This window comes from Citrus sinensis, chromosome 5 (assembly GCF_022201045.2).
Source record: "Citrus sinensis cultivar Valencia sweet orange chromosome 5, DVS_A1.0, whole genome shotgun sequence".
NCBI lineage: Eukaryota > Viridiplantae > Streptophyta > Magnoliopsida > Sapindales > Rutaceae > Citrus > Citrus sinensis.
The window spans coordinates 37447090-37474691 of record NC_068560.1 but is presented as its reverse complement, the minus strand read 5'-3'; the positions used below and the strand labels follow the sequence as shown (position 1 = coordinate 37474691).

The following is a 27602-nucleotide window of genomic DNA, read 5'->3' as shown; positions in this document are numbered from 1 at the left end:
GCACTTATAATTCTTTTTGGGATATGTTTTTCTGAACTAGAGATGACATCATTAGCATTTGGTCTTTCTTTTTGAGACAACCGAGAGAGTGAGGTGGCATGAGAGATACAGTCGACGGGGGAGAGAGAGAGGGAGCCGACGATGAGAATGGTGAGAAAGAACGGAGTGTAATGAGATTAGTGGCTTGGTGAGGAAGAGTGTGAGGGAGAAAATGAGAGAGCATGTGTTGTGGTTGAGAGTGTTGCAATTGACCAGTCACTGTAACCTTTTATTTTTTATTTTTTTGAAAAAGAAAGTAAGACTTTCATTGCTTAAGCTTTGTGAATACATCCAAAACGGCCTAAGGAAATTCATTGGCCCATACCGCTGGCTCTTTAAAGTCTATGGCAAATTTCGCCAGACAATGAACTTCTAAATTACAAGTTCTGGGAGTATGCTCAATCCTAACAGACTCAAACTGTCTACATATACTGTAACCTTTTATGCTTGCCTCAAAACTCATTGTTCGATGTTATATGTTGTGCTAAGTGGTGTGTGCGTATCTCTATTGCTAAACCAATGAATATTTTGCTATTATATATTAAGTTAGAAGGGCCATGCTATGTTACATCTACAATTGAGTTGTCATCGATGACAACTCACGGGTTTGTTGTATATGTAATAAGTTAGAAATTTAGAATCGAGAAAAAATTAAAAAAATAAAATTTTGACATTAGTGTATGACATGTTATTTATAAATGCACCTTAAACGATTTGTCGTATTAATTAATGAAAAGTGCATGTCATAGGGCATATATATATATCCAAAACATAGATGAGATATCATATCATTTTTACGTGGGAGTAAAGTACACCAGACGTGATTTATAAAATTATCATCGTCATTTAATTTGCACCAAATATGAAATTTAATTAAAAAGTTGTTCGTGATCGAGTGCCACCACCCCGACAGAAACGGTACCTCATGGTGCCGTTTCAGTGTTCAGTTTTTTGTTTGAACTTTTTAGTACTTGGAAATTATAAAACAAATAAATGCAAGGAAAAAAACATAGTGCTCGCTGCTCAATTAGACAGTAGCCCGCCAAATCGCACACCATCTCTATCTCAACTGCCAAATTACCCTCCACTACCCAAACCCTAAGAGAGCGGCAGCCGCCAGCAACCGTCAACAACACCGACAACGCCGCCACTACGTACAAAACCGGCCCAGGCCGCCGCCGCCGCTCTCAGGTATACTACTATCCGAAAAGTTAATGTTGGTCGTTGGTGTGCTCGCACACTGTTCCTTTTAGGGTTTAAAGGTGTTTTGCTGATCGAAACCAAAGGAGCTAGGGTTAGAATTTAACAGAGACAGACAGATCACGAAAAGATGCTATACATAATAGGTCTGGGATTGGGTGACGAGAGAGACATAACGCTGCGAGGATTAGAGGCCGTGAAGAAATGCGATAAAGTATACATTGAAGCCTACACTTCTCTTCTCTCTTTTGGTCTATCAACAGATGGCCTCTCCACTCTGGTACTTTCATTCTCAGCTTTTTGTTTAATTACCTCTTTAAATCCCTCCAAATTGTAGTTTTGAAATTATTGGATTTTTGTTGTGTTCAGGAAAAGTTGTATGGGAAACCGATTGCACTTGCTGATAGAGAAATGGTTGAAGAGAAAGCTGACAAAATTCTCTCTGAATCTCAAGAATCTAACGTGGCTTTTCTTGTCGTAGGTGACCCTTTCGGGTAATCTGAATTTTCCTTTATTATTATTATCATTATCATTGTCATCATCATCATCATCATTAATTCATTATTATTATTTGTCTAAATTGGCTTTTTAATCATGTTTTTGTGCTTTGTTAATTGTTTATCACTGGGTGTGATTTCATGATCTGTCATGGAGTAGTCAGTAGAAGTTTCCATTTTGTGAAGAATAATTTGTAAATGGGACATAACAAAAGCTTCAAACCAAATTGTGGAACTGAAATAGAAGTGTAATAGATCATGGTGGTACATAATGCTTTTTTGAATTATTCAAATCTGTCTGATGGATGTTTTATTTGAGTTTTGTAGTTTCTTTGTTGTTGCCTTTACTGGCGTTGCTTTATTCTTGTAAAGATTACGATTTGGTTTGTGATGCAGAGCTACAACACATACCGATCTGGTTGTTCGAGCTAAGAAATTGGGGATTCAAGTGAAGGCAGTACATAATGCATCGGTGATGAATGCAGTTGGAATTTGTGGGTTACAACTCTACCGCTTTGGAGAGACAGTTTCGATTCCATTTTTTACTGAAACTTGGAGACCTGGTAGCTTTTATGAGAAAATTAAAAGAAATCGTTCGCTTGGACTGCACACACTCTGCTTGTTAGGTGGGGTTACTTTATGTGTAGATCATTCTTTAATTCCTTGATAATGGAAGCTGTACTTTGGTCTTTAGTGTACCTCATCTTAGAATTGTGCTGAATTTTATCAAATTGTCTTGCCGATTAGAGAAGCAACTGTACATTTTCTTAGAATTTATGTGAACCTGATCCATATAATCCTCTCTACCATGGGGTAGTGGGATACCGGATCTTTTAAGAATGTAAGAGTTGCAGAAAGTTGAATACAGTAAACTCACAAGTGGTTTTTCATTGCATTATTGTCACTACAGATATAAGAGTAAAGGAACCATCATTGGAATCTTTGTGCAGGTCTGTGTTGACTTTAGAATGCAGTTATTTTACCAGTTTTTCCTTCTCTCAACATCTGCTGCATATTTCTTTTCTTCTTCTTCTTCTTCTTCTGTTTTTTTTAATATAAGTTCTCTCAATTTCTGCTCATTCATCCTCCAAATCTAGTAGTTCATAAACTGATTAACTTCCTTGGTTTACCTGCTGTATTTTTTCAGAGGAAAGAAGCTATATGAACCCCCTAGATACATGACAGTGAACATTGCTATTGAGCAGCTTTTGGAGGTTGAGCTACTGCAAGGAGAATCTGGTAAGGCACATGAGTTAAAGATTATTTTAAAACAGCTGCAAACTTCATGATTATACCTAGATTTGTTGCCGAGTGAAGGTTCAGACCTTTGGTCAAGTAAGTTAGGGAAACTGAAATGATAGCCCTGAAATGATAGGGCTAATAGTTTGTATTCGATGATTCCATGCTATTTCTATCTTTAAAGCATCATGCATATCTGGGCCTTTCATGGATGATGGATTTCAGATCCACTTCGTGTATGCCAAGAATATTATATAATCAGGGTGGCTGGTCTACTTTCCGCTGTGCCAATATTACATATTCCATTGTTTTTGTATTTCAATCAGCTAACTTTAGGTTTCATCATTTGAGTAGAAGCATATGAATCATTGGTGCTAACTGTGGAATTATTGTATCTCATTGCATTTCTTGAAGTATACAATGAAGACACTCTTTGTGTGGGGTTTGCTCGGCTTGGTAGTGAGGATCAGATGATAGTTGCCGGTACAATGAGGCTACTTCAAATGGTTGATTTTGGAGCTCCTTTGCATTGCCTAGTGATAGTTGGGGAGACCCATCCAGTAGAAGAAGAAATGTTGGATTTTTACAGGCTTACAGACGATGTTCCACAACATACAGGGAATGTGTAATATTTTGTTTGCCAAAATTGGATAATGCAGAGACTTCCTCTGTGAGCAGGCCAGTGTTATCATCCTAACGATTGTGATTCTAGATTTTTAATCACTCCTTTGCTTTCAGCGGATACAAAGCACCAATTAATCATATTGCTCAAGTAAAATTATCTTCTTTGCGGGCAGTTGCTCATATCAATTAGTAGCGAAGCTGAGGATGCCAACAGAAATTGGTGTCGTAGACACAAATCATTGTCATTTTTGTTCGGATTGGCTAAAGAACCTTTTTGATATGAGAGAAAACAATGTTGATTATTTAGTTCTTTTGTAATGTTGATTATTCAGTTCTTTTGTATTTTTCTTGTTGTTTAACCGTCTGAAAGGAATTGATTTTATTAACAATACATCAAAATAAGATTAAAGCAAAAGTGTTTTTTCGAATATGACACACAAATAAGATTTCAAAAGAACTTTCAGTCGATAATGCCTTCTGCCCCACCGAAGGATATATTCAATTGAATGAAGGGAAGTTATTACTTAATTAAAAATATAGGCCTAAAATCGCAGATACACGGCAGTATCTAGCGTTTTCCTCTATATGCCGAACAGTTATCAGAAGCGATTGCCAGTATTCATGTAAAACTAAATCTCAGTTCAGCTTGAACTCTTATAAACATGGCATTGGCACATGACATTCTTAGCTTATCCAAACCAAAAGCTAGAAAATTACAAGGTTGCATGTGCATCTGTACTATAATTGCTAAAAAATTTTGCCCAACAAGCCCTGAAACATGAACAAACTAGTGACACTAAACTAAAGTCTAAAGCTATCATGTTTACGTTTAGCGAAGAAAACAGGAAGTGACCCCCCCTAACTGGACATGGTGATAGTTTTACCACACTTCCCTTGCAACCATGTTAATCTTATTTTTTCACATTTTAGTGAAAGAAAAGTCTCCCTTAGGTTAGGGTCCTCAAAGAGGTCCAAAGCTGCAAAGTAGAGCCAATCATCAATGGTCTCTATCTCATCCAGTGCTGTAATGCAATTAGTTATAGAATATCTGTCATCAATCTGTGTCATAACCCCAGCCCTCAACTTTGAGGCAGCAATCATCTCTGACAGAGCTCCTGCCATTCCTTCAAGTATTTCTTCATCCTTTCTTCCTTGACCCAAAGAAAGATGTGTTGCAGATGATCGTTTCCTTTTTCTCTCAGCTATATTTTTTGTCACTTTTTCACAGGACGAACCATTTACTTGCTCTAAGTTTGAAGATGGTGGATTCTCAGGATGTTGGGTTTCACCCGCAGGGACCGAAGATACAGCTGCAGTATTATTCCCAACAGATTTGTCCAATCCTTCAAAATGACTTGATTGAGCATATTTCCCATCTGCTGATGTATCTGCGAAAATTGCACACAGCTGGTCATATATTGGGCAGTCCTTCACTTTAATTGTGACAGGCTTGGTTTGTGCCTGCAAGAACAATTTCTCAGGAATACCCCAAAAAAAAAAACCACAAAAAGGAAAAGGAAATCAAATTTCAGAAATAGGAAAACGTACTGCAATGTCTTCCCAAAGGTCAAATCCAATGCAACAAGAATCCTCAATAGAGAAGTCATTTTGATTATAAGCAGACTTCAGGTTGTAGAAGCGTGTCCGCAGAACATCCAGGTGTTTTCTCAATTGATTGTTGTTGAAGTTGAGATCTGTTTGCTTGTTGAACTCATCTCGGATATGATTCCAAGTTTTTTTGTCAAAAACATTGTTGGGCCTGTTCCCCAGTTGAATCTGCTTGACTACAAGGTCTGCAAAAATTGTATCAAGTGATGCCGTCCACCTAGTTCTTGAACGCTCTTGCTTGGTTGGTTGAGTGGCTTCAGTCTCCATCCACAACTACAAAATATGGATCAGCAATCAAGGATGCACTTGTCAGTATGATAATTTATATACATCTTGCTGAAAAGGCTAGTGCTTTGTCCATCATATTTTAGATTTACAGCATTTGGCAGGAACTTCACTGAATAGGTCTAAGAAACAACATCAAGCACGACGCTATAATTCAATTGAATAAACATAAACACCTTAGTTTAACATTCCCTTGATTCACATCAGGAAAAGAAAATTTGTGGAAATTATAAGTTCAGCAATTAAAAAAAAAAAATTGTTATTGACTAACATGTATGAAGTCCTTCCGTCCTGCAGATGTAGGCATATTCTTAAAACCCAGACTAGCAACTCATTGGTTTGAGAATTGCTAAGTGTCAAAAAACTGTTCCTCTTTCTAAAATTGAAAAAGAAAAAAAAAAAAAAAGAGTTCACGGTCTAGATTTTCAATAACGCAAACATTTAGACCTAAGAATTCTTAAACATGCATGCTAAATCAATGGGTAAATATAATTTCCTCTCTGTTCAATGCAATTATTTGAAAGCTCAGAAATCAATTTGCCTTGAGTTGATTTTCGACCCAAATGATTTCCTGAGTGAGTGCATGTGATTATAAGCCGTGCTCCTCCTCTCTTCAACTGTGAATCACAATTCACAAACAAAAATTCAGGGTTCATCAACCAACATTGCGATCATCTCAGTAAAATTAAATATGATAATGAAAGACATTGTTAATAAGGGTATCACACGCTAGAATTTACAAATAATTCAGAATTCTTAAATGGGAATAAAACGGCTGCGTATACCCAACCCATCCCGCTCTCAGCAGCTTAAAAACCCTCAAAATCAAAACTGATACGAAGAATAGTAACTAATTGAATATTGGCAATAAAAGAAAGAGAGTAATAATGTCAAGGAGGTACAATTCACCTGATCGGAGATTATGACAGAAAACGGGATGACGACGGAGAGAAAGAGGCCACCGCCTACAAGTCCCGTCTTCAATAAAACAAAAATTTAATAATATGAATGTTTTTCACCTTTTGGGTTTATAAATTTTTCGGGCTTTAGCTGTTAATCGTGTGCACGCAACTTGAATTGGGGACGGAACACGTCATCAAGTAATATTATTAATATAACCAAAAAAGTTTTAGAAAATCAGGGTGTTTCAATTTTCCTTTTTATCTTTTTTACTTTACAACAAGAAAATGTATAATAGGAGGGAAAACTTATTTTGTATTGATGGAACAGATGTACAATTTCCTTTTTTTTTTTACCTAAATCTTTTGTTCATATTTGTTGAAAGATTTTTTTTTTTAATTTTGTTTTTAACAAAAACTTTCATTAAACACAGAAGAAAACTGCGCGTACTGATAAATTTCTGTAGTACATTCATTCATCCGTCCATATAATGAAATGATCAAACATCATAAGCTAATTTTGCCATATTACGAGTGCTGCATTTACTTTGCGATAGCCGTCCACAATTCAAAGAATCATACTTGATAATGTTGGGGCCAATCCCGCATCACAAGCAATCTGCAAACCAAACCGCTTCGCATTGCCAATGTCCTTGGGAAAAAGATGTTGATCCCTCTATTTTGAGTAACTTGCGCGTATATTTGACTATTTATATCCTTTTATTTTAATTGAAGCAGATTTCGATGACATACGAATGAACGCGTAATTGTGAAATAACCATCAATTATTGTCACCAATTCGTAGAAGTAAATGAGGTAACGTCTATTAATAAGTACATCAAATAGATTAAACAGCATGCATGAATCAATTCAACTATATTTGAATTTGTTTTGTGCTATTTTCTTTTTTAATAGACTTTAAGTTATTTTTACACTCAACTTGAACGAAACTTTTATTTTGATTTGAACCAAAGTTGATGTTTTAGACAGATTTTGGAGGTAAACCTATTTAGAACAATGAATTTGTATTTTTAGGGGAAATGGGTACCTCACTGATTTGTTGTATGCGGTGTTTTTTGAAAGAGGTGCGAAGGGAAGAGGGAAGTGGTAATAGTGGTGAAAGGTTCAAACAAAAAAACATGTCTTTCCAAATGAGCTTCACGCCTGCAAAACAGTGAAACAAAAGTTAGACGTGAATAGATGTGAAGTCGGGGTACCCAGGCGTTCACATTCTGACACTCAAGTTAACAACTTAAGTTTTTTTATGACAAAAAAAGCTTATCAGTTCTCTGTAAATCAAGGTTTAAGATTGAAAAAAATTTATTTTATGGAGTGTGAGTGTTCGTGAGTAAGTAAAAATATAATAGAGAATAAAATTTGGATAAAACTGTGGTGCAACTGTGGTACCGTGCTACAGTTGCACCAAACCGTTGGATTTCCACTTATTTAAGTGGACCTCACTCATTTAAGTGGATCAAACAGTTGGTGCAATTGTAGCACGGTAACACAATTACACTGTAGCCTGACCCATAAAATTTATATAACTTTATATACAGGTATCTCAACTGACTCGTGGCGTACAGTCGCCCTTAATTTAATTAGGAGAAGTCAATCACATGCAACGTGTCTCCATCAACAAGTACAGATTATAATTGAAACAGCGTAGATACGCTTTTTTGTTTTTCTCCGTCAAATGCGTTTGATGGAGTGAATAAAAAAAAAAAAAACGATCATCAATGGTATCCATTTAGCCAGCAAAATTTGACCGCCACTCGGATTTTGGTATTTAAAAGATCAGTTGACTGAATAAATTTATCAAGAAAATTGACCTCATAATTCATGCTTTTGTCACTCGAATTTTCGGATTTTGATAATTAACCACCAAAGATGAATCACTTCACTTTGTCTTTATTAAATATGCTTACTTAAATGTAGGCAGCAAATTTTTATTTTTAGTTTTTCAAAATTTTCAAGTCCACGTTACTCGACCGTCGGCTCGAAGTTCACATTACAACAAATTACTTTTTTTCTATTTTTAAAAAAATTTCACTAAATATTTCAAGTGTTCGATTACATCAATACCTTTTTCACTGTCTACCTTGAATTTAGGTATTTAAAAATTGTAACCGGTCATTTGACAAAGAAAATGTAAGCATAAAACTTGATACACTGATAAATCAATGGCAGGACTTGCCAAAAATATTTGTCTTTTTTTATGCACAAATCCTTGACCAGTGGCTCGACCCAGCTGCCGGTATATGAATAGGAAAAAACTATTTATCTTGAATTCTGGCTCCGAATTTACGCCCTAAAAACCAAAACGCACCGTTTCATTTGATTTTATTTACTTTTCACTTTCCCTTACCAAACCAAACGGTGTATTTTAGCTTTCGAGACGTAAATTCGGAGTTAAAATTCGGGATAAATAGTAGCACTCATATTAATATATATGAGTGACCTCCTTTGACGCAGTCAACGTCCATAATCCTTCTCGCCCAAATCACGTACCTATAATTGAAAAAAGCTTCAGAGGCATTTAGGTCATTTGGTGAAAAAGTAACAGAAAAAACAGAAGTTTCCCTGCGCAAATGTCTTGTAGCGAGGCTATGAACCACCGAATTTTAGCGAAGAGCCAGCTGCGTCTCTCCTTAATTAGACTCTAGTAACTTAATTTTTAAGCCAGATCAAGCTTGTTACTGGACACGTTTACTCGTCAAACAAAACTGTGAAGAATCGGCTTAAGGTTCTGATCAGAACCTTAATGCCTGAACTTTTTCTCGGATTCAGAGTTTTTTTCTTTTCTTTCTTTTCCTTCTCTTTTTAAGAGACCAAATTAGAGAAAAAATAAAGACGGCGAAATTTTGTGAAAATGGCTTGCAAGCCAATTTGCGTATGTCTCCTCGTAACGATTATAGCAGGTGCGATTGTGGGCGGTATTCTTTTTGCGGCAAAATCAATGAATAAAAAAGGAGTCGAACCGTCTGAATCACACAAACACAATTACGTTGCTGCCCTAAAAATCGCAATGCAATTCTTCGATATTCAGAAATGTAATTTCTTCTCCGTATTTAATTATAGTTACTTTCATAGTTTCATAAATTATATAATTATAAAAATGTTCTAATCCGAAATGTTAAAACGTGAGAAAATTAAAAAAAAACGCATAAATTATATAATTTAAGCGTTTTAAGTTTTAAATCATTCCCGCACTTTTCCTGCACTTTAATATCTTGAATCGGAAAACTACTCTCTCTCTCTCTCTCTATATATATATATATATATAATACGTAAATGAGGACTCTGTGTTGTTAATTTGATCAGTTCTGCTGTTGCAGCCGGTAAGTTGGTGAATAACCAGATTAAATGGAGAGGGGATTCGGGACTTAAAGATGGAAAGGAAGTAGATTTAGAACTCTCTAAAGGAATGTATGATGCGGGCGATGCAGTGAAATTTGGATTTCCACTGGCTTTTACTGCAACGATGTTGTCATGGACAATTCTTGAGCGTGGGCAGCGGATGGGAATGGAAGGCGTTGACCAGTTACAGAAAGCTAAAGACTCTGTCAAATGGATAACTGACTATCTTGTTAATGCCCATCCTAAGGACAACGTCCTGTATGTTCAAGTTGGCGATGCTGAAAAGGACCACAAGTGTTGGCAAAGGCCTGAAAGCATTACTGATAACAAACCGCTCTTTCAGATCAACACAACTGCTCCAGGATCAGATGTTGCAGCCGAAACTGCTGCAGCATTGGCTTCCGCGTCTCTGGTGTTTAAGAAAAGTGATCCACCATATTCGGCAAAACTCCTCGAGCATGCTAAAAAATTGTTTATTTTTGCTGACAAATATAGGGAGTATTACAGCGTCAGCCTTCCGCAAGTAAAGAAGTATTACAACTCCACAGGGTACGGGGATGAGCTCCTGTGGGCAGCCAGTTGGCTCTATCATGCAACCCAGGAGAACATTTATAAAGACTATGTGGTTGGGTCCGAAGCAGAGGAGTTTGCTGACTGGGGAAAGCCAAGCTGGTTTAGTTGGGATAACAAGCTTGCAGGAGTCCAGGTATAATATATAATTTTCCAGCTAGCCTTTGTGAAAATTATAATCATATTCACGACTAGTACTTCAGCTACTTGTGATTGTGATGATATATATATATATAATTTTGAAATTCCTGTGGCAGGTTTTGTTATCAAGAGTATACTTCTTTCATGGCAAGGATAATACGAAGCTTGCAAAGTATCAGAAATCAGCTCAGGCTCTTATGTGCACTCTTCTGCCCGAATCACCATCTGCCACAAGTGATAGAACAAACGGTAAATTTGTTGCTCATACAATATTGTGAAACTATATATTATACATAATTTAACATTCTGTATTTCATTTTTCTATCAACATGAACAGGTGGTCTTATATGGATCGCCGAGTGGAATGCTCTGCAGCATCCTGTAGCTGTTGCATTCTTGGCTAGTCTATACGGTGATTACATGGAAAAATCGGATAACGAGAATCTTGAATGTGATGAAAAAACTTTCAAGTCGGAAGATCTCCGTGAATTTGCCAAGAAACAGGTAAGCTGTAAACTCATTAATTATAATACAAAGTTGGGATATCAGTTCTGTATTTTAAGTAATGTGACACCTATATATCAATTAGGCTGATTACGTATTGGGCGACAACCCCAATTCCATGAGCTATCTTGTTGGGTATTCAAAAAAATTCCCAAAATTTGTGCACCACAGAGGAGCTTCGATCCCAGCTGATGCAACCACTGGGTGCAAAGACGGGTACCAGTGGCTCGAATCAACCAAGCCGAACCCAAATGAAGCAACGGGAGCACTTGTGGGCGGACCTTTTATGAATGAAACGTACATTGACAGTCGAAACAACAGCATGCAAGGCGAACCAACAACATATAACAGTGCTCTCCTTGTTGGTCTGCTCTCAAGCCTGGCCACCTCCTCTCAATCTGTAGTCACATCCTTAGGTTAGAAGTAAAATATAATCAGCTGTGTATTATATTTTACTTGTGAGGTTGTCAAAATGGCCTTCTTTCACAAAGAAAAAGTTCTTCCAATTCTTTGAAAAGTAGGTATGTAATTAACTGTTGGATAAACTTTTTTTTCATCTTACAGGTCTTGCTACCTTAGATTAAGTGTAAGGTACATCCACACCGTTCATATTGTAAATTAGACATACGAGGTGTGCTATTCAAGTATTCATGATCTAGACCTCGAATTTTATCCTTCCTAAATCACGAATAATTTCAAAAGAATATTTCTGGAAAATTAATAAAACAAAAGAGCTTGACCTCCACAACGTCCTACGACTAGCGTGTGAAGAGCCGTCAAGCCCAATCGTCGTTGGGGGGTTGGGCTGAACTCACGGTCCTTGTCGATGGGCATTCAGTCAGCTGAGACCCATTAATGATGAATCATATTAAAAATGGCCCTTCTTTAAGTGGTCCAAGTCCCGGATGCTGACACTGCATCTGTACCAACCACTTCCCGCCACTAATATCAGTTAGCTTGAAAAACTCATTCAGATCTAAGAAAAAAGGCACAATATCACACCTGTCGGTGGCCAGTTCAACAGTTGAAATCAATCGGGTCCCATTTCAAGATCAACGGCTGGCACGAGTCCTCTCGCTTCCCAGAATCCAAGCAGTGATTAATATCCGTTTCTTCCGCAACAAATCATCTCACTAAAAAGATTGAAAAAGGAAAATAAAATAACGAATATACCCGCGTGACTGACCTTTGTCGGTGACCAAAGAAATTAAAGAAAATTGACGATCTGATTTGTCCCAGACCCAGCTGCTTCAATTGTATTGTATTAGAGAATTTGCTAAACTGATTCAGCAGCCAAATTAAGCTTCTTACCACTCACATTTCACCCACTAGAGAGAAATACGGTGCTGCGTTTTTCACCGTTTGAAGACCCTACGCACAAAGCTCTTACTCTCTTCACCCAATGCCGGCATTTTGAGTTAGATTTAGATCTGAGAACTTGACGGCATTGTGTTAAAATGGGGGAGAAATCAAAGTCCAAGGGTTGTTTCGGATGGTTCTTGGTCCTAGTCCTATTGGCTCTAGTTGTTGGCGCAATTGTTTACACTATTAAAAAGAAAACAAGTCACTCTGATAAACCGGCTCCGGTTCCCGGTCCCCCCGGCGCCGTCGAGAAAAAGTATGCTGAAGCCCTCAAAGTCGCAATGCAGTTCTTCGACGTACAAAAATGTATGTACCGAAACGTTTGTTATAGGTTGCTCAACTGTTTATTTTGTTTCTATTGTTTAAAAATAAAATTTCAACGACTATTTGATTGATTTTTCTTTCTTGTATCTATTTTTTTGGTTGCAGCGGGAAAGTTAGTGAATAATAAGATATCATGGAGAGGGGATTCGGCTCTTAAAGATGGAAGAGACATGGGTTTGGATCTCACAAAAGGCATGTATGATGCTGGGGATCATATGAAGTTTGGGTTTCCGATGGCTTTTACTGCGACTGTGTTGTCGTGGGCCATCCTTGAGTATGGAGATCAGATGGACGTTGTGGATCAGTTGCAACCAGCTCAGGATTCTCTCAAGTGGATCACTGATTATCTTATCAGTGCTCATCCCAAAGAGAATGTCCTTATTGTTCAGGTTGCTACATTCTTTGGCTTCTGTTCATGATTATTTCTGTTTCTCATAGTGTTTTTGTATGTTCTTGCGATTTTCTGCCTCCTCTTGTTGTCTGTGTATAGTTTCTTAAAAAAGAAATCTGTAGTTTTAAATCGGGATAGTCTATATACCCAATTGATTGGTTGTCTTGTGGGTATTCTAGTATCCTAAAGCGTGTACCCTGTGTCCTGCAGAATTCATTTGATGTAGGAATCAAGCCTTGAAGTATGTCTTATGTTGTAACTATAATATTTGGCAGGTGGGCAATCCTGATAAGGACCACAAATGTTGGGAAAGACCTGAAAGCATGACTGAAGAGAGACCACTCACTCAGGTCAACACATCCTTTCCTGGAACAGAGGTTGCAGCTGAAACTGCAGCCGCCATGGCTTCGGCGTCTCTAGTGTTTAAGAAGAGTGACTCTACTTATTCAAGTTCGCTACTTAAGCATGCCCAGCAATTGTTTAACTTTGCAGACAATCATAGAGGTTCATACAGTGTCAGCATTCCCCAAGTCCAGAATTTTTACAATTCAACAGGTTATGGAGATGAGCTCTTATGGGCAGCTAGCTGGCTCTATCATGCAACAGGGGATCATTCTTACCTTCAATATGTGTCTGGAAAAAATGGAAAAGACTTTGCTAACTGGGGTAGTCCATCCTGGTTTAGTTGGGATAACAAGCTTGCAGGAACCCAGGTATCTTTCCCTTTTGCAGGCTTAAGATTTAGATGCTGATTGCTTTAAATAGCTACATAGTGAATGTTTCTAATGCATGCTAAGCTTCAAAAGGTATTGATGACTCAATCTCTTGGTGCTTCATTTTTGTAATTCGGCCTTTAGTTAATAATGCCTGGAAGTTATTAATTCAAAGCTTTATGCCTTTGGTATAGCCCAACTAGATGAATTGTCTTTGGTCCTATATTTTAGTTATCTGATAAAGTCTGATTTACAGAATCATCTAGCCTCTAAGACTCGATAGATTGATGGGATTCCTATTAGTGGATATTCAAACTATAGAATCTGCTAACCATGAGATGTATCAAAGTTTTCAGTGACATGCAAAGTGAATGTTGTTGATCTGGTCAGAAAGATATCCCCAGTTTAGCTGATTGATGTTGCTGTCCATTTATTGAGAACTTCCATTCTGTATATACTTTCCCATGACTGGAGACTGTGGTGATGTACTGCATGCATGGTGGTTGAAATTGTAATTTTCAGATTTATTTATGCAACCATCAGATAGCCTGCCACTTAAGAAAGATTATTATATTGGCTTGATTTTCCCTGTTCTAGCTGAATGACACAGCAATGTGACTCTCTTCCCAAAAAATACTATCGACAAAGTTAAATCTGACCGAGACCTCAACCTATAATTTAGAGAATCTTATTCTACTCCTGAACTCTGTTTGCAATTTTGCATTTATATTTCAGGTCTTGTTATCCAGGCTAAGCTTCTTTAGTGGTAAGGACATCTCTGGCAACTCTGGCCTTCGAATGTATAGAAAAACAGCTGAGGCTGTTATGTGCGGCCTTTTACCAAAATCTCCAACGGCCACAACCAGCAGAACAGAGAGTAAGGATAAAGCTTTCTTTTTTTTTTTTTTGGGGGGGGGGGGGGGGGGGGGGTTTATTTTGGTGAATCAATGTATAGAAACTGTTCCTTATAACCTGCACTTCCACTCCATTGAGAAAAGCACCATTTTCAACTTATTTAGATATTGTTTGCAAATGTCTCTAGATTTGGATGCTAGATTTAGTGGCCAGAATTTAATGTGCTGCAGGGTGGCTTATCCATTTAGGGCAACTTAAAGGGAATTCATGAAATTCTGTCTTCATCTTTATTTTTAGGGTTACTTATTGTTTAATGTTTACTGTCTATTTTCTTTAATGCAGGTGGTCTTATATGGGTCAGTGAATGGAACTCACTGCAGCATCCTGTTGCTTCAGCATTCTTGGCTGCTGTATACAGTGATTACATGCTTACATCACGAACTGCAGAGCTGACGTGTGATGGGCATTCTTTCAAACCATCAGACCTTCGGGACTTTGCCAAAGATCAGGTATCTCTATCCATTATTTATGAGATGTAGTTAGCAGAGATGCTCTAGATACTACGTTAAGAAGTCTCAATGTTTACCTACCTGGTAAGGCAAGTGACTTTTTTTTCTTTTTATTTTTGCCAGGCAGATTATATTCTTGGAAACAATCCCTTGAAGATGAGCTTTCTTGTGGGGTATGGAAAGAAATACCCACAATATGTGCACCATCGGGGAGCTTCGATCCCAGCCGATGCAACGACTGGCTGCAGAGATGGCTTCAAGTGGCTTGACTCAAAGAAACCCAACCCCAATGTAGCTGTTGGAGGCCTTGTGGGCGGGCCTTTCCTAAATGAAACATACATTGATTCTCGGAATAACTCAATGCAAGCAGAACCAAGCACATACAATGGTGCTGTAATTGTTGGCCTCCTATCAAGTCTGGTCACCACCTCTTCTGCAGTTCAATCTTTCACCTAAAATAACCTTAGTATATATTATATTTTTTTTTCGTATGTAGGTGCATGTGTGATTAAAATTTTGTTTCAAATTAATGTGCTTTACACGGTGAGTGTGAGTTCCAATGTGTGGGGTTGTTTGCTCAGCTGCACCCATCGTTTCTATTGTTTGTGGAGAATGTAAACCTTATGTATTATTAGCTGTCTGTAGCAAAATCTATTGTGTACTGTGTACACTCGCCTAGTATATACATGAGAGTAATATTCCATTAAAGATGAAAATAAGGGATAAACTAAAAGATAAGAAGAATATTGCTGTCTGTCCTGATAATGTATAATTGTGTTTTTCTGTGTTTTTTATTCTTATTAGAAGTGGATTATATAAATATATATTCTTTGTATCTTATAATTCTTATTATATGCCAGTAAATCTTTAAAAAAAAGAGAGAGAGAGAGAGAGAGAGAGAGCATTAGGCAATAGTGCATTTTAATTTTTAATTAAAAAAAATCCAACAAATAAACTTAAGAAGAAAGGCAATTGTTCATAAACAGCAACCAAGCTTTGGTGGGTCGTTCATCAAGCATAGTTTCTCTCATTTGTGTTGTGTGTTTTCACACCCTCTTACACGCTAAAGTGTAAAGAGATGAATACACGACTCTCACGTGACGCTTTCAAGTTTCAAAATGATGCTTATCCGAAAGAAGAATTCAGATGACAAAAGGTGCTCGATAAGCATGGGAATTCAATAATGGTTAGCTCCTTTTGGATCCCAACTTCCAGTCAGAGCCCAGGTTAAGAAAAAGGCAAAATCCATATTCAAATTTGTACGAATCAAAGCTAACAAGCACAGTACACCTATGCCCTATCCAACTCCATTAAAGTAAAAGCACTGACCACTTTTCTGCCCACCATTGTTTTTCTTCCTTTCTCTTGCACACGAGGCATTTGGTCATTGTCCTCGTGTTCCGGTCCAGGACATGTGTCTTCTAACCACGCAAAAACCGGGGGCCAAACCAAAAAAAAATGACGTGTGTATTGTATGCTCTATGAAGTACCTCAATCAATAGATAAAATAAATAAATAAAATGGCTGAATGGTTGAGCTGCTGCGCTGCTCTCACACAGTGGTTTAAGCCTCCACAATACGGGGTTAAAATATTCGTAAGCACTTCTCATTTATAAAATATGAATAGAGTAAAGATATTTTTTATTGTGAGAATTATTTATCTGAATATGTATTTTATAAAATTTAATGTAATAATATAATAATTTGATGTGTAATTAATATTAAAAAAATAAATAAATAAAGACTCTCCTAAAACTTTTTTAAAGTCTCCAGTGCCGTCGGCCCCCAAACCCATATACAGTTTTTGAATTAGGCTTGAAATGAAAAAATAATTAAGTAAATAAATCTACGAGCAACCATGAATACAATGCACTTTGCTTTCCGAAATGCTCTAATGAGTAATATTGTCCACCACAACTATGTTGTTGTCAGCAATTATCTATATAGTGCTATGCTATAGCGCCTTGTGAATGATATTGAAATTGTAATTAATAATAAAACATCATGTGACATTATCCCTTAAGATATTATTCAATTACATCATAATTTTTGGTAATATAGTTTTATATTTCTATTTTCCTCTTTCTGTCCCGGTCAATCTCTTTGAGATGAAAGCAGTTCATAACAACCCATCAATTCAAAAAAATAAATAAATAAAGATCAAATATACACGCTACAAAATTGGTAACACTGGCATGTAAAATACTTTAAACTTGTAACAAAATCACCGGCCTCGTTTATTCAGATCAGATTACAAAACAAGAAAATAAATAAAAATAAATAATAATAACACAGCGTGGTCCATATCTGTACAATTAAAATAATAACTGTGGTGACGCTTGTGACTCGTCTCTGGAGCTCGCATCTACAAAGGTTGTGTTTGTTGTATAAAGATTTGCTAAAATCTAACGGTCATGAATCCTCCATCATGCGTTAATTACTACACTTGATGATCCAAGTCAACGAGCTATGTCTGACTTATTTGTGTAGCCCAACTGTTGCTCCATCTCCCAGCTTAGATTGGATGCCACCCCAGAATGCTTGGGAACATATTCCTGATGGAAATGAACGGCTCCGATCAGTTGACTGCTTTTGACTGTTTTGATTGCCACCCAAAGGTTGTGTTTCACGTGTGCAGACGTGTGCGACTTTTATTGGTTCAAAACAGAAAATGAAAATAACCAAAAAAAAAAAAAAAAAAAATACCTCAAGCTTGCAGATTAATTCATGGGCAGTTTGGGCAGAAACAATAATATATCGGGCAGCCGGTGCTATGAAACCTTCATCAACAGCCTTGTCTATGAACGATAAAAGCGAGTTGTAATATCCATCAACGTTCAGCAACCCCACCTGTAACCAAAAATGGCAACGAATCTCAATCAATTTTTTTTTTTTTCTAATTTTGATTAGCGGCTTTGAATTAAAATGAAGAAATTATATATATATTGGTTTTCTGAAAGGAATGTTGACTTAAAAAACAATTACCGGTTTATCATGGATACCTAGCTGAGCCCAAGTGATTACTTCCAAGAGTTCTTCGAGAGTTCCATAGCCACCTGTAGAGTGAGTTATACGTACAGCTAGCCATTAAAGCTACGGTTACTAAATAACATAATTCAACAGAAAAAAGTTTGTTGAAAGTACGTGAGTACGTACCTGGCAGAGCAATAAATGCATCAGCTTGACGAGCCATTTCAGCTTTGCGTTGGTGCATGCCTGATACAGCCTTCACTTCTCCCACTGTGTCTCCGGTTATCTGAAATTTTATGCAAATTACATATTAATTAATTTAATTATATATGTAAATTAATATTAATACCGAAAACGCGCGCGCGCGCGCGCACATATCCCTCCAGCTAACTTATTACGATTAAAATTTAACTTAATAATTTTGTTTCATGTGATTGATGTCTTCACATGAAACTGAACTCTTTTATGGTATTAATTTGTTACCTCACGGGGCATAAGAGTCTTAGGAATTACTCTGCAGGAGGAAAAAGAAAAGAGAAAAAACCACAATTAGAATTCCTCTGCTTTGTGGTTGTGGCTTGTGACAAAGAATAATATTAGGGAGAGAGAAGGAAATTAAAGGGTTGCATTTGCATACCCTAACACGTGGCGACCACCGTCATAAACAGCTTGGGAAACAAGACCCATCAACCCAATGCTACCACCTCCATAAACCAAGTCAATGTTCCTTTCAACCTGCAAGTGTAATTATTTTATAATTTCAGTAACGTGTTTAATTGAAAAAAAAAAAAAACCCGTAATTTTCCACTTATATACATACTGATTGGAAAAAAAAAAAAAAACATTAATCTGATCCCCGGCTCTTTCCGTTCCCGGAAAAGCAGAACAAATAGAGATAGCTAGCTAGGTTACAGTACTAAATCAAAAGCAGAAGCCAAGCACTAACTTCAATTTCGGGAAAAATGGGGGGGAGAAAGAAAAAGGGTTGAGTTTTTTCAAATTCAATTATGAAGACGGAGAACAGAAAAGCTTGGATTCCAGAAAGAAGGACGTATAACAAAAGCTGAAAGTGGATGGATAACCAGTTGTGTGCCGAGCTGAATAGCAGCAAGCTGGTAGCTAGGACTCTTGCCAGGGCTGCTACCACAGAAAACACAAACACGTTTGAATCTTGACTTCAAAGCTGCTGCAGCCTGCTGCTGCTGCTGCTGCTGTTGAGTTTCCATAAGAAGCCAAAATGATCGATTTAATATTTTCTTTAATTTATTTGTTTATATAATTTGGTGGAAACGATATGTGTATATATATATATATGAAGCTAATTTTATAAAGCTTATGAGGAGAATTAATGCGTGTGTAAGAGTAATGATCGAGCAAGAGCAGTTAGCAGAGGCACAACACTCTCTGTTTTCTGAAAGCCAAAAACAAAAGTGAAGGAACGAAACTGGTGCCATTGGTCTCTTTTTATATCAAAATCGATGGGCCCCCCCCCCCCGGGCGCTATTTTAATTCTCTCTTTCAACTTCTCATCTCGTGATATTTTCTTCCTAAACGAATTTCACATCTCTTCGCTCTTTTTGACACGTCGTTTTCTTTTTCCTTTGTTAGAAGACACTTCAATTTTAGTTCAAAATAAAAATTAATTCTTGGAATATGCACGTACGCATCTATGATGATTGGGCTATTGCCACCAACTTTTTTTATTTTTTTTCTTCTTAAGAATAGAGTAGTCATTTAATGCTATGATTGCCTCCCATCTGTCCCTCCAAATTTTGGGGGAAAAAAGTTTTAAGTAATTAATGGATTTATTTAATATAGTTTAATACTACTAATAGTAATATTAGTATTTAAAAAAAAACATAGTTTTGTATGTTAATTAATTATAGTGACTACTTATTTTAGCATTTCACTTTTTTCTTCCATGTGAAATAATAGATATTTATCGCCACCTAACTATTCATGACATAATATTTGATACAACATGAAAAGATAGTGCAAATAATTGTTCATAGTAAGATTGTAGGAAGGACCCACGTCTCAAGACCAACAAACTGCTTAAATAAGTTTTTTATTTTTACTAGAGTCAGAATATCTTATTTGACAATGAGTAGTTATATTCACTCCCAAATGTTATGGAGAAAGTGTACTCACATCAACATTCAATGGTGGGGCTAGTGACGGTAAAATAAATGCCCCTCGTGGATTAAAAGATTTTTAAGATTTCAATTCATGCATTTGCTGTCTCCACTATTTTTATTTGTTTGTTATATAATTAACATGATACTTCATATATATTTTAGAATTTTTCATAACTCAGAGTTAATGACCCCTTTTACCCCTTTAAAAATTACCCTTAGATATATATATATATTATTCGTGAAAATAACGTGAGAACAAAAGTGAGGTGCCAAATCTACAAAATCTTTAACTTAATATAAGTAACAGTAACAAATAATAATTTAAAGCTAGCTAAAAAGAATTAAAATCTAAATTCGCTGTGGATCATGGCCATGTGCATGTGCTTAGATATCTGTAATATGCACTAAAAATATAAATTTATCTTTGCACAACAAAAACAAGTTGCAGCTCGATGAAGAAGAAGAAGATACAAATTAATTAACGCTTGCTTTAAAATAAAGTTAAATTCAGCCAGATTGCTTCCTTGCATTTTCATATATTCCCTCGCAGACTTAAAAGAAGAAGATGTTGATGGACACGTGATCCCCTGAATTTTTATTCTGTCCCAGTTGGGAAACGATGACGAACAAATTAAGCTTTAATATATATATATATATATATATATATGCATACAAGGAAGGTTCTTCAAGTACACATATGCCGGTGAATTGAAAGCGATCATGTAATGGCAAATTATTAATTTTCTAATTGGCGAAGAAATTAAATGAGAAGGGATCTGAATCTGATTGGCAAATTATAATTGTACAAGTTGGACACTTGGACCCTACGATTCAATGAAATGTGTATTACAGCTGTAATCTTGGTTGGTCATATGCCATTGTCTAAGGGTGGTCACACACTACCACTACTTCACTGGCCCTTTGCCTAATAAAATCCCACTCTACATTTCTTCACAAAAATTTTATATATTATGGTCCCTTAGTGCTAAAATGGTTCTTAATAATTGTTACTATTGACTATTACAATTGATAATAGTAATAATTAAACTTCCACTTTCCTAGTGCTTATCTGTAAGTTATCTTGTGCATCCTTTGTTGTAATAATGTTGCAAGTTTTTCTTTTCATCCTTGTTTTCACAAGAGAGCCCTTTTTCCCATCAGCAATTTTAGAAGATACACATTAAGTGGGTAACATAAAAGTTCCTGAACTGATTTTTGGGGATTAATTTTATATGATTGCTATTATAAGAGCAAATATTGAGTCATCAGTATCATAGATATATTAATTGTTGACAATTGCCAAGTAAGGTCGATTGTCATCATCCTTAGCAATCGTTTGGGAGTGATTAATTGTCTACAATATGAGAATTCTCAAGTAGCCTAATATATATATATATGTAAGTACATAGACATTCTTTGTTATGAGCTAATTTTTAAGGTTAATTTTTGCCGACATTACTAAAGCAGCAATTTTTTTTTTTTATAAATCCTTATCTTCAAAAAAAATTCTAATTGTGCCATTGAAAAATTAAGTATTAGAACACACACAAGTTGTGAGTTTTAATAGTAAGTAAAACAAAAACTTTAACAACAATTAATTTATTCCCAAAGATTGAAGGGGAAAAAAAATGTTAAGAACAATCCACCACGACTCTTAACTAATAAACAAACCACGAGAAGAGAGCTCGTGGACCACGCCTACGCCAAGATTCTCAAATAAAATGGGAGTGAAAAGTGAAATTTACTCGATGTATCGATTTTTAATTAGTATTTTCATTTTTTTGAAAGGAAAAAAAAAAAAGCCATAAAAAGCTAATTTGATGATTCAAATGCTGCTTTGCTTCTCCATCTCGTACTTGCCAAAAATGGTAAGTCCAGTCATATATATGCTTTGGGAATGGGATGGAATAAAATCATGAGTGCCGCCTTTCTGATTCTACTTGCTCAGTCAAAAGTTTAATTTCGAGATCACTCCTAATTGTAAGGTTTGATTTTACTTTTATTTGTCGAAAACGCTAAACAATCTAAATTAGTATTTACGTTTAATTGGTGGTCAATTAAACTAAATCACTATTGTGTATGCTTTCTCTTTATCAAGTTACTTATTTTTTCAGCCTTCTAGGTCGAAGGGTGACTGCCCCTCTATGTACTATTAATATGCTTTCTCTATATTAATAGTCTTTTTTACCGTAATATATATACGAGTGTTCAAAAAAATATATATTATTTTCTGTTTTAAAAAGTTTTCAAATATTAAGGGATGGATAAAACTCAAATTACTTTTTTTTTTTTTTTTTTTTGGTTACCTCTACTAATTAAACTACTTAGTTAAGCCTCTAAAGTCTACATATATTCTTGTGCTTTCAATATTATCATATAATTAAGTTAATACAATAACATTATCGTTTTCATGACAATTATATATCACAAATCCGCCTTAATGGATAACCCCTTTTTTGCCCCTCCTATAAACTATGTAGTCACACTCACACGTCATCACCGTGTTGACATTTATAACATAAGAAGCTCTTCTCATTAATTAAAGTATTCAATCAATATAATCAGCTCTATATACACACATAGGATCGATATAATAACAGTATTAAATCAACTTCACTGGCCTTGTTTATTCAGGCATATTTTTCACGCAACTTAATTCTCTACGTTCAGCCACAATGAATTTCTTTTTTTTTTCTTTTTTTAATTTGTTTCCCCGTTCTGTCAAATAGAATGCAGCCACTTAACTCAGCTCGTAATCTCTGGGAAAATTAATAAAAGTTAAATGACTTTTGTTTGATTATATCAGGAAGTTTATAGTCATTGAGCATCTCATGAGCATGCAAATGTAAGAAACTCATTTGATGAATATGGGTTAGTTAAAACTCGATCCTTTTTCTTTTTTTCTTCTTTTTTAATAACTAAATTAAGCAAAACCAGCCATTTCGAACTATGTCTTTTTTTTCTAATAATTACATATTGATATGATATGATATATTAACCAATAATCTCCGTTTCTAACTCATACGGCATCATTTTAATAATCGTATAATTAGGGTTATCAAGCCCCTTGGAACGGAAACAGGCCGTAACATAAAGCCAGGCTCTCATCGAAATTAAATGCTTGTCATCTTTCGGGAATATATATATATAAGAATAATGCTAGATACGTGGCTTATCGTCACTTGGGTGCATCAATTAATGCTTCTAGATGGAATGTGATACAAAAGTGCTGCTTTGTTATTGTTATTACAATTCTTATTCAATGAGATTTGCTCCGGGTATCTTAGTTTTCTTATAGCATAGCTCCAGTGTTTTAGGTCATTTTATGGAATTTACTTTTTATTATTTAAGAGATACGTTTACCTCCTACCGCCGCCAAGGTTAAAATAAATAAATAAGATGCCCGTAAAAACCCGCACACTTTACATAGGAAAGCAGGCTGTAGCCACTGACTGAGCAACCCAACAAAGAACGGTCAATATCGTGCTTTCTTGAAGCTTTAATTTGTATTTCTCTAAATTGAAAAAAGGAAAAAAAAAATTAAAATTTCTTCTTATTTTATTCAACAGATCTTAATTTCTTATCCAATGGACAAGTTTCCCACGAACTTATCTAATTTGGTTGGTTGTTGCCTCGTGTTTCGTTGAAGGTCTCACTTCACTTCATTATTTTATATATTTTCTTAAGTTGGGTCATCTCATTATGCATAGCTGTTTTTATTATTTAGTTATTTTTTTAATAGAATTATTCTTTTCTTTCATTTACTTCTCAACATGACTTGCCTTCTCTTGCTTGGAAGTCATCGACTCATATAATGAACATAAACAACAAATATTCATATAAAGAGGAATTTGAGACTTGCTGACTAAAAGATAAATTAATCAATAAACACTAGAAATGGTTAAATAATATTAGTGGTGTGGTTTAGAAAAGAACACATCTCCAAAGTTTCTTGACAATTTGGAATGCGGAGGAAGAAATAACCTAACCCCTCTAAACAAATGGATTTATTCATTTGGATCCCATAGGCCATGAGAGGCTTTGCCGGTGAGTGAGATTGTATGCAAGCAGTGACAAAGCCTTTTGGATTTTGTATGACCACCCCCTTTTTTCTTTTTTCTTTTTTTGTTTGGGGTGGGGGGGTCGTCTAAAATGTAAAAAAGCTGATAATGAATTAGTTTATCTTGGGTTCTTTATTAGTTATTTAATAATCACACAATTCTCTTCAGCCGGATTCCATGACTGAACAAATGCCCACCACGTGGCAAAGCAAAAATGGCAAAATGCAATTTTCTTATTAAATGTATGCATGTATATGTAGCTGTAGGTATGAAAGCATTGGGGGGTTTTTGAGTCAGATTTTCATTATCAGAGAAAAGTCTTTTTGGACCGCCACAGCGGTTCATGACAATGTATTTAAAATCTTCTTTTTAATAATTGAATAAGCCATGTATGAAGGTACTTTAATGTGAATTTAATTAACATTTTTATAATTGCTTGCTATGATTTAAAAAAAAAAAAAGAATTGAACGATAATTTCATACAATTTGTTAAAACTATGTTACTTGCCGGAACTGCCATGATTGCAATGCAATTTCGAATTGTTGTTTACAATTATTAAGATTATTATCGTTGTCATCATTATGATTAGCACATTAAAGAGGCAACAAATTGATATTATGAAGAATGACGGAATTCAAGGCATGCTTGGTTGGCTTTATTAGTTAAGATCGTACCCTAAAAAAGGCACCTAAAAAGTAGTTGTGAGTTGAGCTAGAGATAGTTAATGGAGAAACCAAAAATAAAATGAAAAGGTTAAAAAAATAGGGTAATTCCCATCACGTCATATATATTCATAAAACCATTCACCATCCAATAAAATATTATTATATATATTTATTGTAAGAGCACTAATAAATAACCGCCGTATAGATGGAAACGGTGTCTCCACGGTGAGCCTTTTTGTTGTCTTTATTTTATTTTTCAAATAACAAGAAAAACTACACCATAGATACAATATCTTCTATCGCCATAATGCTCTATAGTGGCTATTTATCATTATTTTTAGGGCCAATTGTTCTTTTAAGAGTCAAAAGTAATTTTAAAAACGTAAAAGCTAATTTTAGTTTTTGGTAATTTTTTAAAATCAATTTTGAAAAAAAAATCTCTCATTCTACAATAGATTTTGAAAAAAATCAATTCATATTTTTTTATCAGTTTCATCAAGTGTAAAGTAAGAAAAAATAATAATATTAAATTATTTTTTTAAAGCTGCGTGAAGCGCGGTTTTATTTTCTAGTTATGTTATAAATAAAGGACTTTCTTGATTAACGATGTTTAGCAATCGAAATTTCACGCGGATTCCATGCCCGTGCCATTAATAATGTTTTCAAAAAATAATAATAATAATAAAAGCCATTATATTAATAGAATGATTAGCGTTTGATCAGTCATGTATAGACTTGAGGACCACATTATGTTATCAACAAATAGCATTAACGTACGTCACGTGTGATCTCATCAATTCGCTTCTCAAATTCCTTCAAAACCCCGCGTATAAATTAGATATTATACTAATTAAACTTTCCTTTCATTTAATTTCTTTTTTTGGGTTTAACAATCATATCAATGTTGATGGGAACTCTACACTTAATATTTATAATGGGTTGGTCCCATGGCACCATTAGGTGGTTATTAATGATAAAATACTAATGGATGATTGTTGCCTTAATTATTATTGGATTGATTTAAGGTTGATATAACCTCATTAATTACATTGGGATGATATTTAACTAGAATGACATTGATATGAGTTTACACCTCTATTATTCATACAATTTTATTATTTATTGAAACAAAATTCGAGTCTATTTTGAGACCGTGTGAGCTATATATAGTGAGTGGGGGGGGGGGGGGAGATTTTATTTATTTATTTATTTATTTTTAATAATATATTTCAAATATCAAGTCGTGTTCTGAATCGAAATAAATACCCAATATGTTATTATATCACAATTCACACATGCAGTAAGTCTGCAAGAATATTTTTAATGGTAAAATACTAAGAAGTTGAAATTTTGAATAGATAAAGGATGAGAATCATGAGATTAGATTTTGCAGCGTCAAAAAGAAAAAAAATTCGTTTGATTTCATGAAACGAGCGGTAACCGCGGTTGATTAATCTGCGGTTCGGGGGTTGCCTTAACAAGTGGAAATCTGATGACCGCTCAAGAGTCAAGTATTTGTGGTTGACAAACGAGGAAACGTGGGCCGGTCGACGAAAAGGTCACACGTGTGAGTTGATGTAAAAGGTTGGTTGTGATGTCAAGTTTCTGTTGTGAACACAAAAACGACGAAAGAAACATTCCAAAAAGCTGAAGCCAAAATTGAAATCAGAATCATCAATCAAATCTCCCTTAAATTATTGAACTAAATTATATTCCCCCCCCCCCGCCCTTTTTTTTTTTCCTTAATTTTGATTTTTTAATTAATTAATTTTTTTTTTGACAATAGTACAAATGCAAGGCAAGGAGGCCTCTCCGGTATCCACACTCTATTTCATTTGACGTTGTCAAGAAGGAAGCAGAAAATGGGACGTGAATAATCCCACCGTCCGACAAATCTAAGCTGTGGCAGCGCTGCCCTTCATGAAAGGGAGAAAAAAAAAAAAACTAAAAATATCAACAACTTTACTATTTTTTTTATTTTTGCAATAATTAAACAACTTTATTGTGACTTTAAAAAGGAAAAAAAAAAGAAAAGAAAAAAGAAAATGGTTACCCTACCAAGATCGATGTGAAATGTGAATGTGGCATGTGTTTTTGCATCGAAATGACTTGTCTTGATAGTATAAGATGGGATCAGGAATTCCCATCTTGAATTTTCCCTCAACCTTTGCCCCTTTGATTATGTTAATCCATTTATGACTTCTGAATCCTTTCATTTTGAATTGATCACAAAAGCCAGAATATGATATTTGAGTTTGAGAAATAATAGGCCATAACACACGTCCAGTCTCTTGTGTCATGATTTCACTTTTTTAAATTTATTATTAGACCACACCTTGTTGTTTTGAAATGCAATCTGAACAGAGGAAATTTCATATCCTAATCCCAGCCCACACAAGTAGAATTTCATCTCCACAACTAGTACTTAAGTTCGTTGGTATTGGGTAAAGAGTGATGATGTTATGCTTATTTAGTTAAAACATTTAATTTATATTCAATTGATGCGTCACCAATACAAATTTACTATTTGAATTAAAGTTTAATAATTATCTATCACTTAAACTAGTCATATAGAAATATATCATTTATCACATCAATTGAAATAGAAAATTTATAATTTAACTAAATGACTTATTGTTTGGCAATAAAG

The 27602-nt window shown here is 35.3% G+C and overlaps 5 protein-coding genes across 6 annotated transcripts; 3 read left to right on the top strand and 2 right to left on the bottom strand.

The window, feature by feature from the left end:
* The first annotated feature begins 986 nt into the window (after positions 1-986).
* LOC102624591 (probable diphthine methyl ester synthase) lies at positions 987-3905 on the top strand. Its single transcript, XM_006473579.4, has 6 exons — positions 987-1519; positions 1609-1733; positions 2133-2362; positions 2647-2686; positions 2884-2975; positions 3390-3905. The coding sequence occupies exons 1-6, from the start codon at positions 1370-1372 to the stop codon at positions 3602-3604; spliced, it is 852 nt and encodes a 283-aa protein (XP_006473642.2). The 5' UTR covers positions 987-1369; the 3' UTR covers positions 3605-3905.
* Positions 3906-4221: 316 nt separating this feature from the next.
* Positions 4222-6568, bottom strand: LOC102624106 (hypothetical protein). Of its 2 annotated transcripts, XM_025096376.2 has the most exons (5): positions 6402-6568; positions 6034-6109; positions 5764-5868; positions 5148-5480; positions 4222-5060 (listed from the first exon to the last, which is right to left on the bottom strand). In XM_025096376.2, exons 3-5 carry the CDS (start codon positions 5797-5799, stop codon positions 4458-4460), a joined length of 972 nt encoding a protein of 323 aa, XP_024952144.2. In that variant the 5' UTR covers positions 5800-5868; positions 6034-6109; positions 6402-6568; the 3' UTR covers positions 4222-4457. The 2 variants fall into 2 exon arrangements, with proteins under 2 accessions (XP_024952144.2, XP_006473641.2); XM_006473578.4 differs by lacking the exon at positions 5764-5868.
* Positions 6569-9672: 3104 nt separating this feature from the next.
* On the top strand, positions 9673-11697 carry LOC102626185 (endoglucanase 10-like). The gene is made up of 3 exons (XM_052442374.1): positions 9673-10454; positions 10576-10708; positions 10797-11697. The coding sequence occupies exons 1-3, from the start codon at positions 9816-9818 to the stop codon at positions 11051-11053; spliced, it is 1029 nt and encodes a 342-aa protein (XP_052298334.1). The 5' UTR covers positions 9673-9815; the 3' UTR covers positions 11054-11697.
* Positions 11698-12081: 384 nt separating this feature from the next.
* On the top strand, positions 12082-15855 carry LOC102623820 (endoglucanase 10-like). Its single transcript, XM_006473576.4, has 6 exons — positions 12082-12631; positions 12755-13038; positions 13316-13753; positions 14489-14630; positions 14951-15117; positions 15241-15855. The coding sequence occupies exons 1-6, from the start codon at positions 12421-12423 to the stop codon at positions 15571-15573; spliced, it is 1575 nt and encodes a 524-aa protein (XP_006473639.2). The 5' UTR covers positions 12082-12420; the 3' UTR covers positions 15574-15855.
* Positions 15856-17296: 1441 nt separating this feature from the next.
* On the bottom strand, positions 17297-19507 carry LOC102623540 (cytokinin riboside 5'-monophosphate phosphoribohydrolase LOG1-like). The gene is made up of 7 exons (XM_006473575.4): positions 19170-19507; positions 18725-18822; positions 18571-18601; positions 18274-18373; positions 18103-18173; positions 17824-17967; positions 17297-17672 (listed from the first exon to the last, which is right to left on the bottom strand). Exons 1-7 carry the CDS (start codon positions 19311-19313, stop codon positions 17577-17579), a joined length of 684 nt encoding a protein of 227 aa, XP_006473638.2. The 5' UTR covers positions 19314-19507; the 3' UTR covers positions 17297-17576.
* Positions 19508-27602: the final 8095 nt, after the last annotated feature.

Excerpts from the sequence above, each read along its gene's own strand:
- LOC102624591 (XM_006473579.4), top strand. The coding sequence starts at position 1,370 with ATGCTATACATAATAGGTCTGGGATTGGGTGACGAGAGAGACATAACG. Across the intron at positions 1,520-1,608 it reads CAGATGGCCTCTCCACTCTG|GAAAAGTTGTATGGGAAACC; the intron begins GTACTTTCATTC and ends TGTTGTGTTCAG. Across the intron at positions 2,687-2,883 it reads TCATTGGAATCTTTGTGCAG|AGGAAAGAAGCTATATGAAC; the intron begins GTCTGTGTTGAC and ends GTATTTTTTCAG.
- LOC102624106 (XM_025096376.2), bottom strand. The coding sequence starts at position 5,799 with ATGCCTACATCTGCAGGACGGAAGGACTTCATACAT. Across the intron at positions 5,481-5,763 it reads GACGGAAGGACTTCATACAT|TTGTGGATGGAGACTGAAGC; the intron begins GTTAGTCAATAA and ends CATATTTTGTAG. Across the intron at positions 5,061-5,147 it reads ACCTTTGGGAAGACATTGCA|GCACAAACCAAGCCTGTCAC; the intron begins GTACGTTTTCCT and ends TTGTTCTTGCAG.
- LOC102626185 (XM_052442374.1), top strand. The coding sequence starts at position 9,816 with ATGTATGATGCGGGCGATGCAGTGAAATTTGGATTTCCACTGGCTTTT. Across the intron at positions 10,455-10,575 it reads ACAAGCTTGCAGGAGTCCAG|GTTTTGTTATCAAGAGTATA; the intron begins GTATAATATATA and ends TTCCTGTGGCAG. Across the intron at positions 10,709-10,796 it reads CACAAGTGATAGAACAAACG|GTGGTCTTATATGGATCGCC; the intron begins GTAAATTTGTTG and ends CAACATGAACAG.
- LOC102623540 (XM_006473575.4), bottom strand. The coding sequence starts at position 19,313 with ATGGAAACTCAACAGCAGCAGCAGCAGCAGCAGGCTGCAGCAGCTTTG. Across the intron at positions 18,602-18,724 it reads GGTGGTCGCCACGTGTTAGG|AGTAATTCCTAAGACTCTTA; the intron begins GTATGCAAATGC and ends TTCCTCCTGCAG. Across the intron at positions 18,174-18,273 it reads TGCATTTATTGCTCTGCCAG|GTGGCTATGGAACTCTCGAA; the intron begins GTACGTACTCAC and ends CTCACTCTACAG.
- LOC102623820 (XM_006473576.4), top strand. The coding sequence starts at position 12,421 with ATGGGGGAGAAATCAAAGTCCAAGGGTTGTTTCGGATGGTTCTTGGTC. Across the intron at positions 13,754-14,488 it reads ACAAGCTTGCAGGAACCCAG|GTCTTGTTATCCAGGCTAAG; the intron begins GTATCTTTCCCT and ends TTTATATTTCAG. Across the intron at positions 14,631-14,950 it reads CACAACCAGCAGAACAGAGA|GTGGTCTTATATGGGTCAGT; the intron begins GTAAGGATAAAG and ends TCTTTAATGCAG.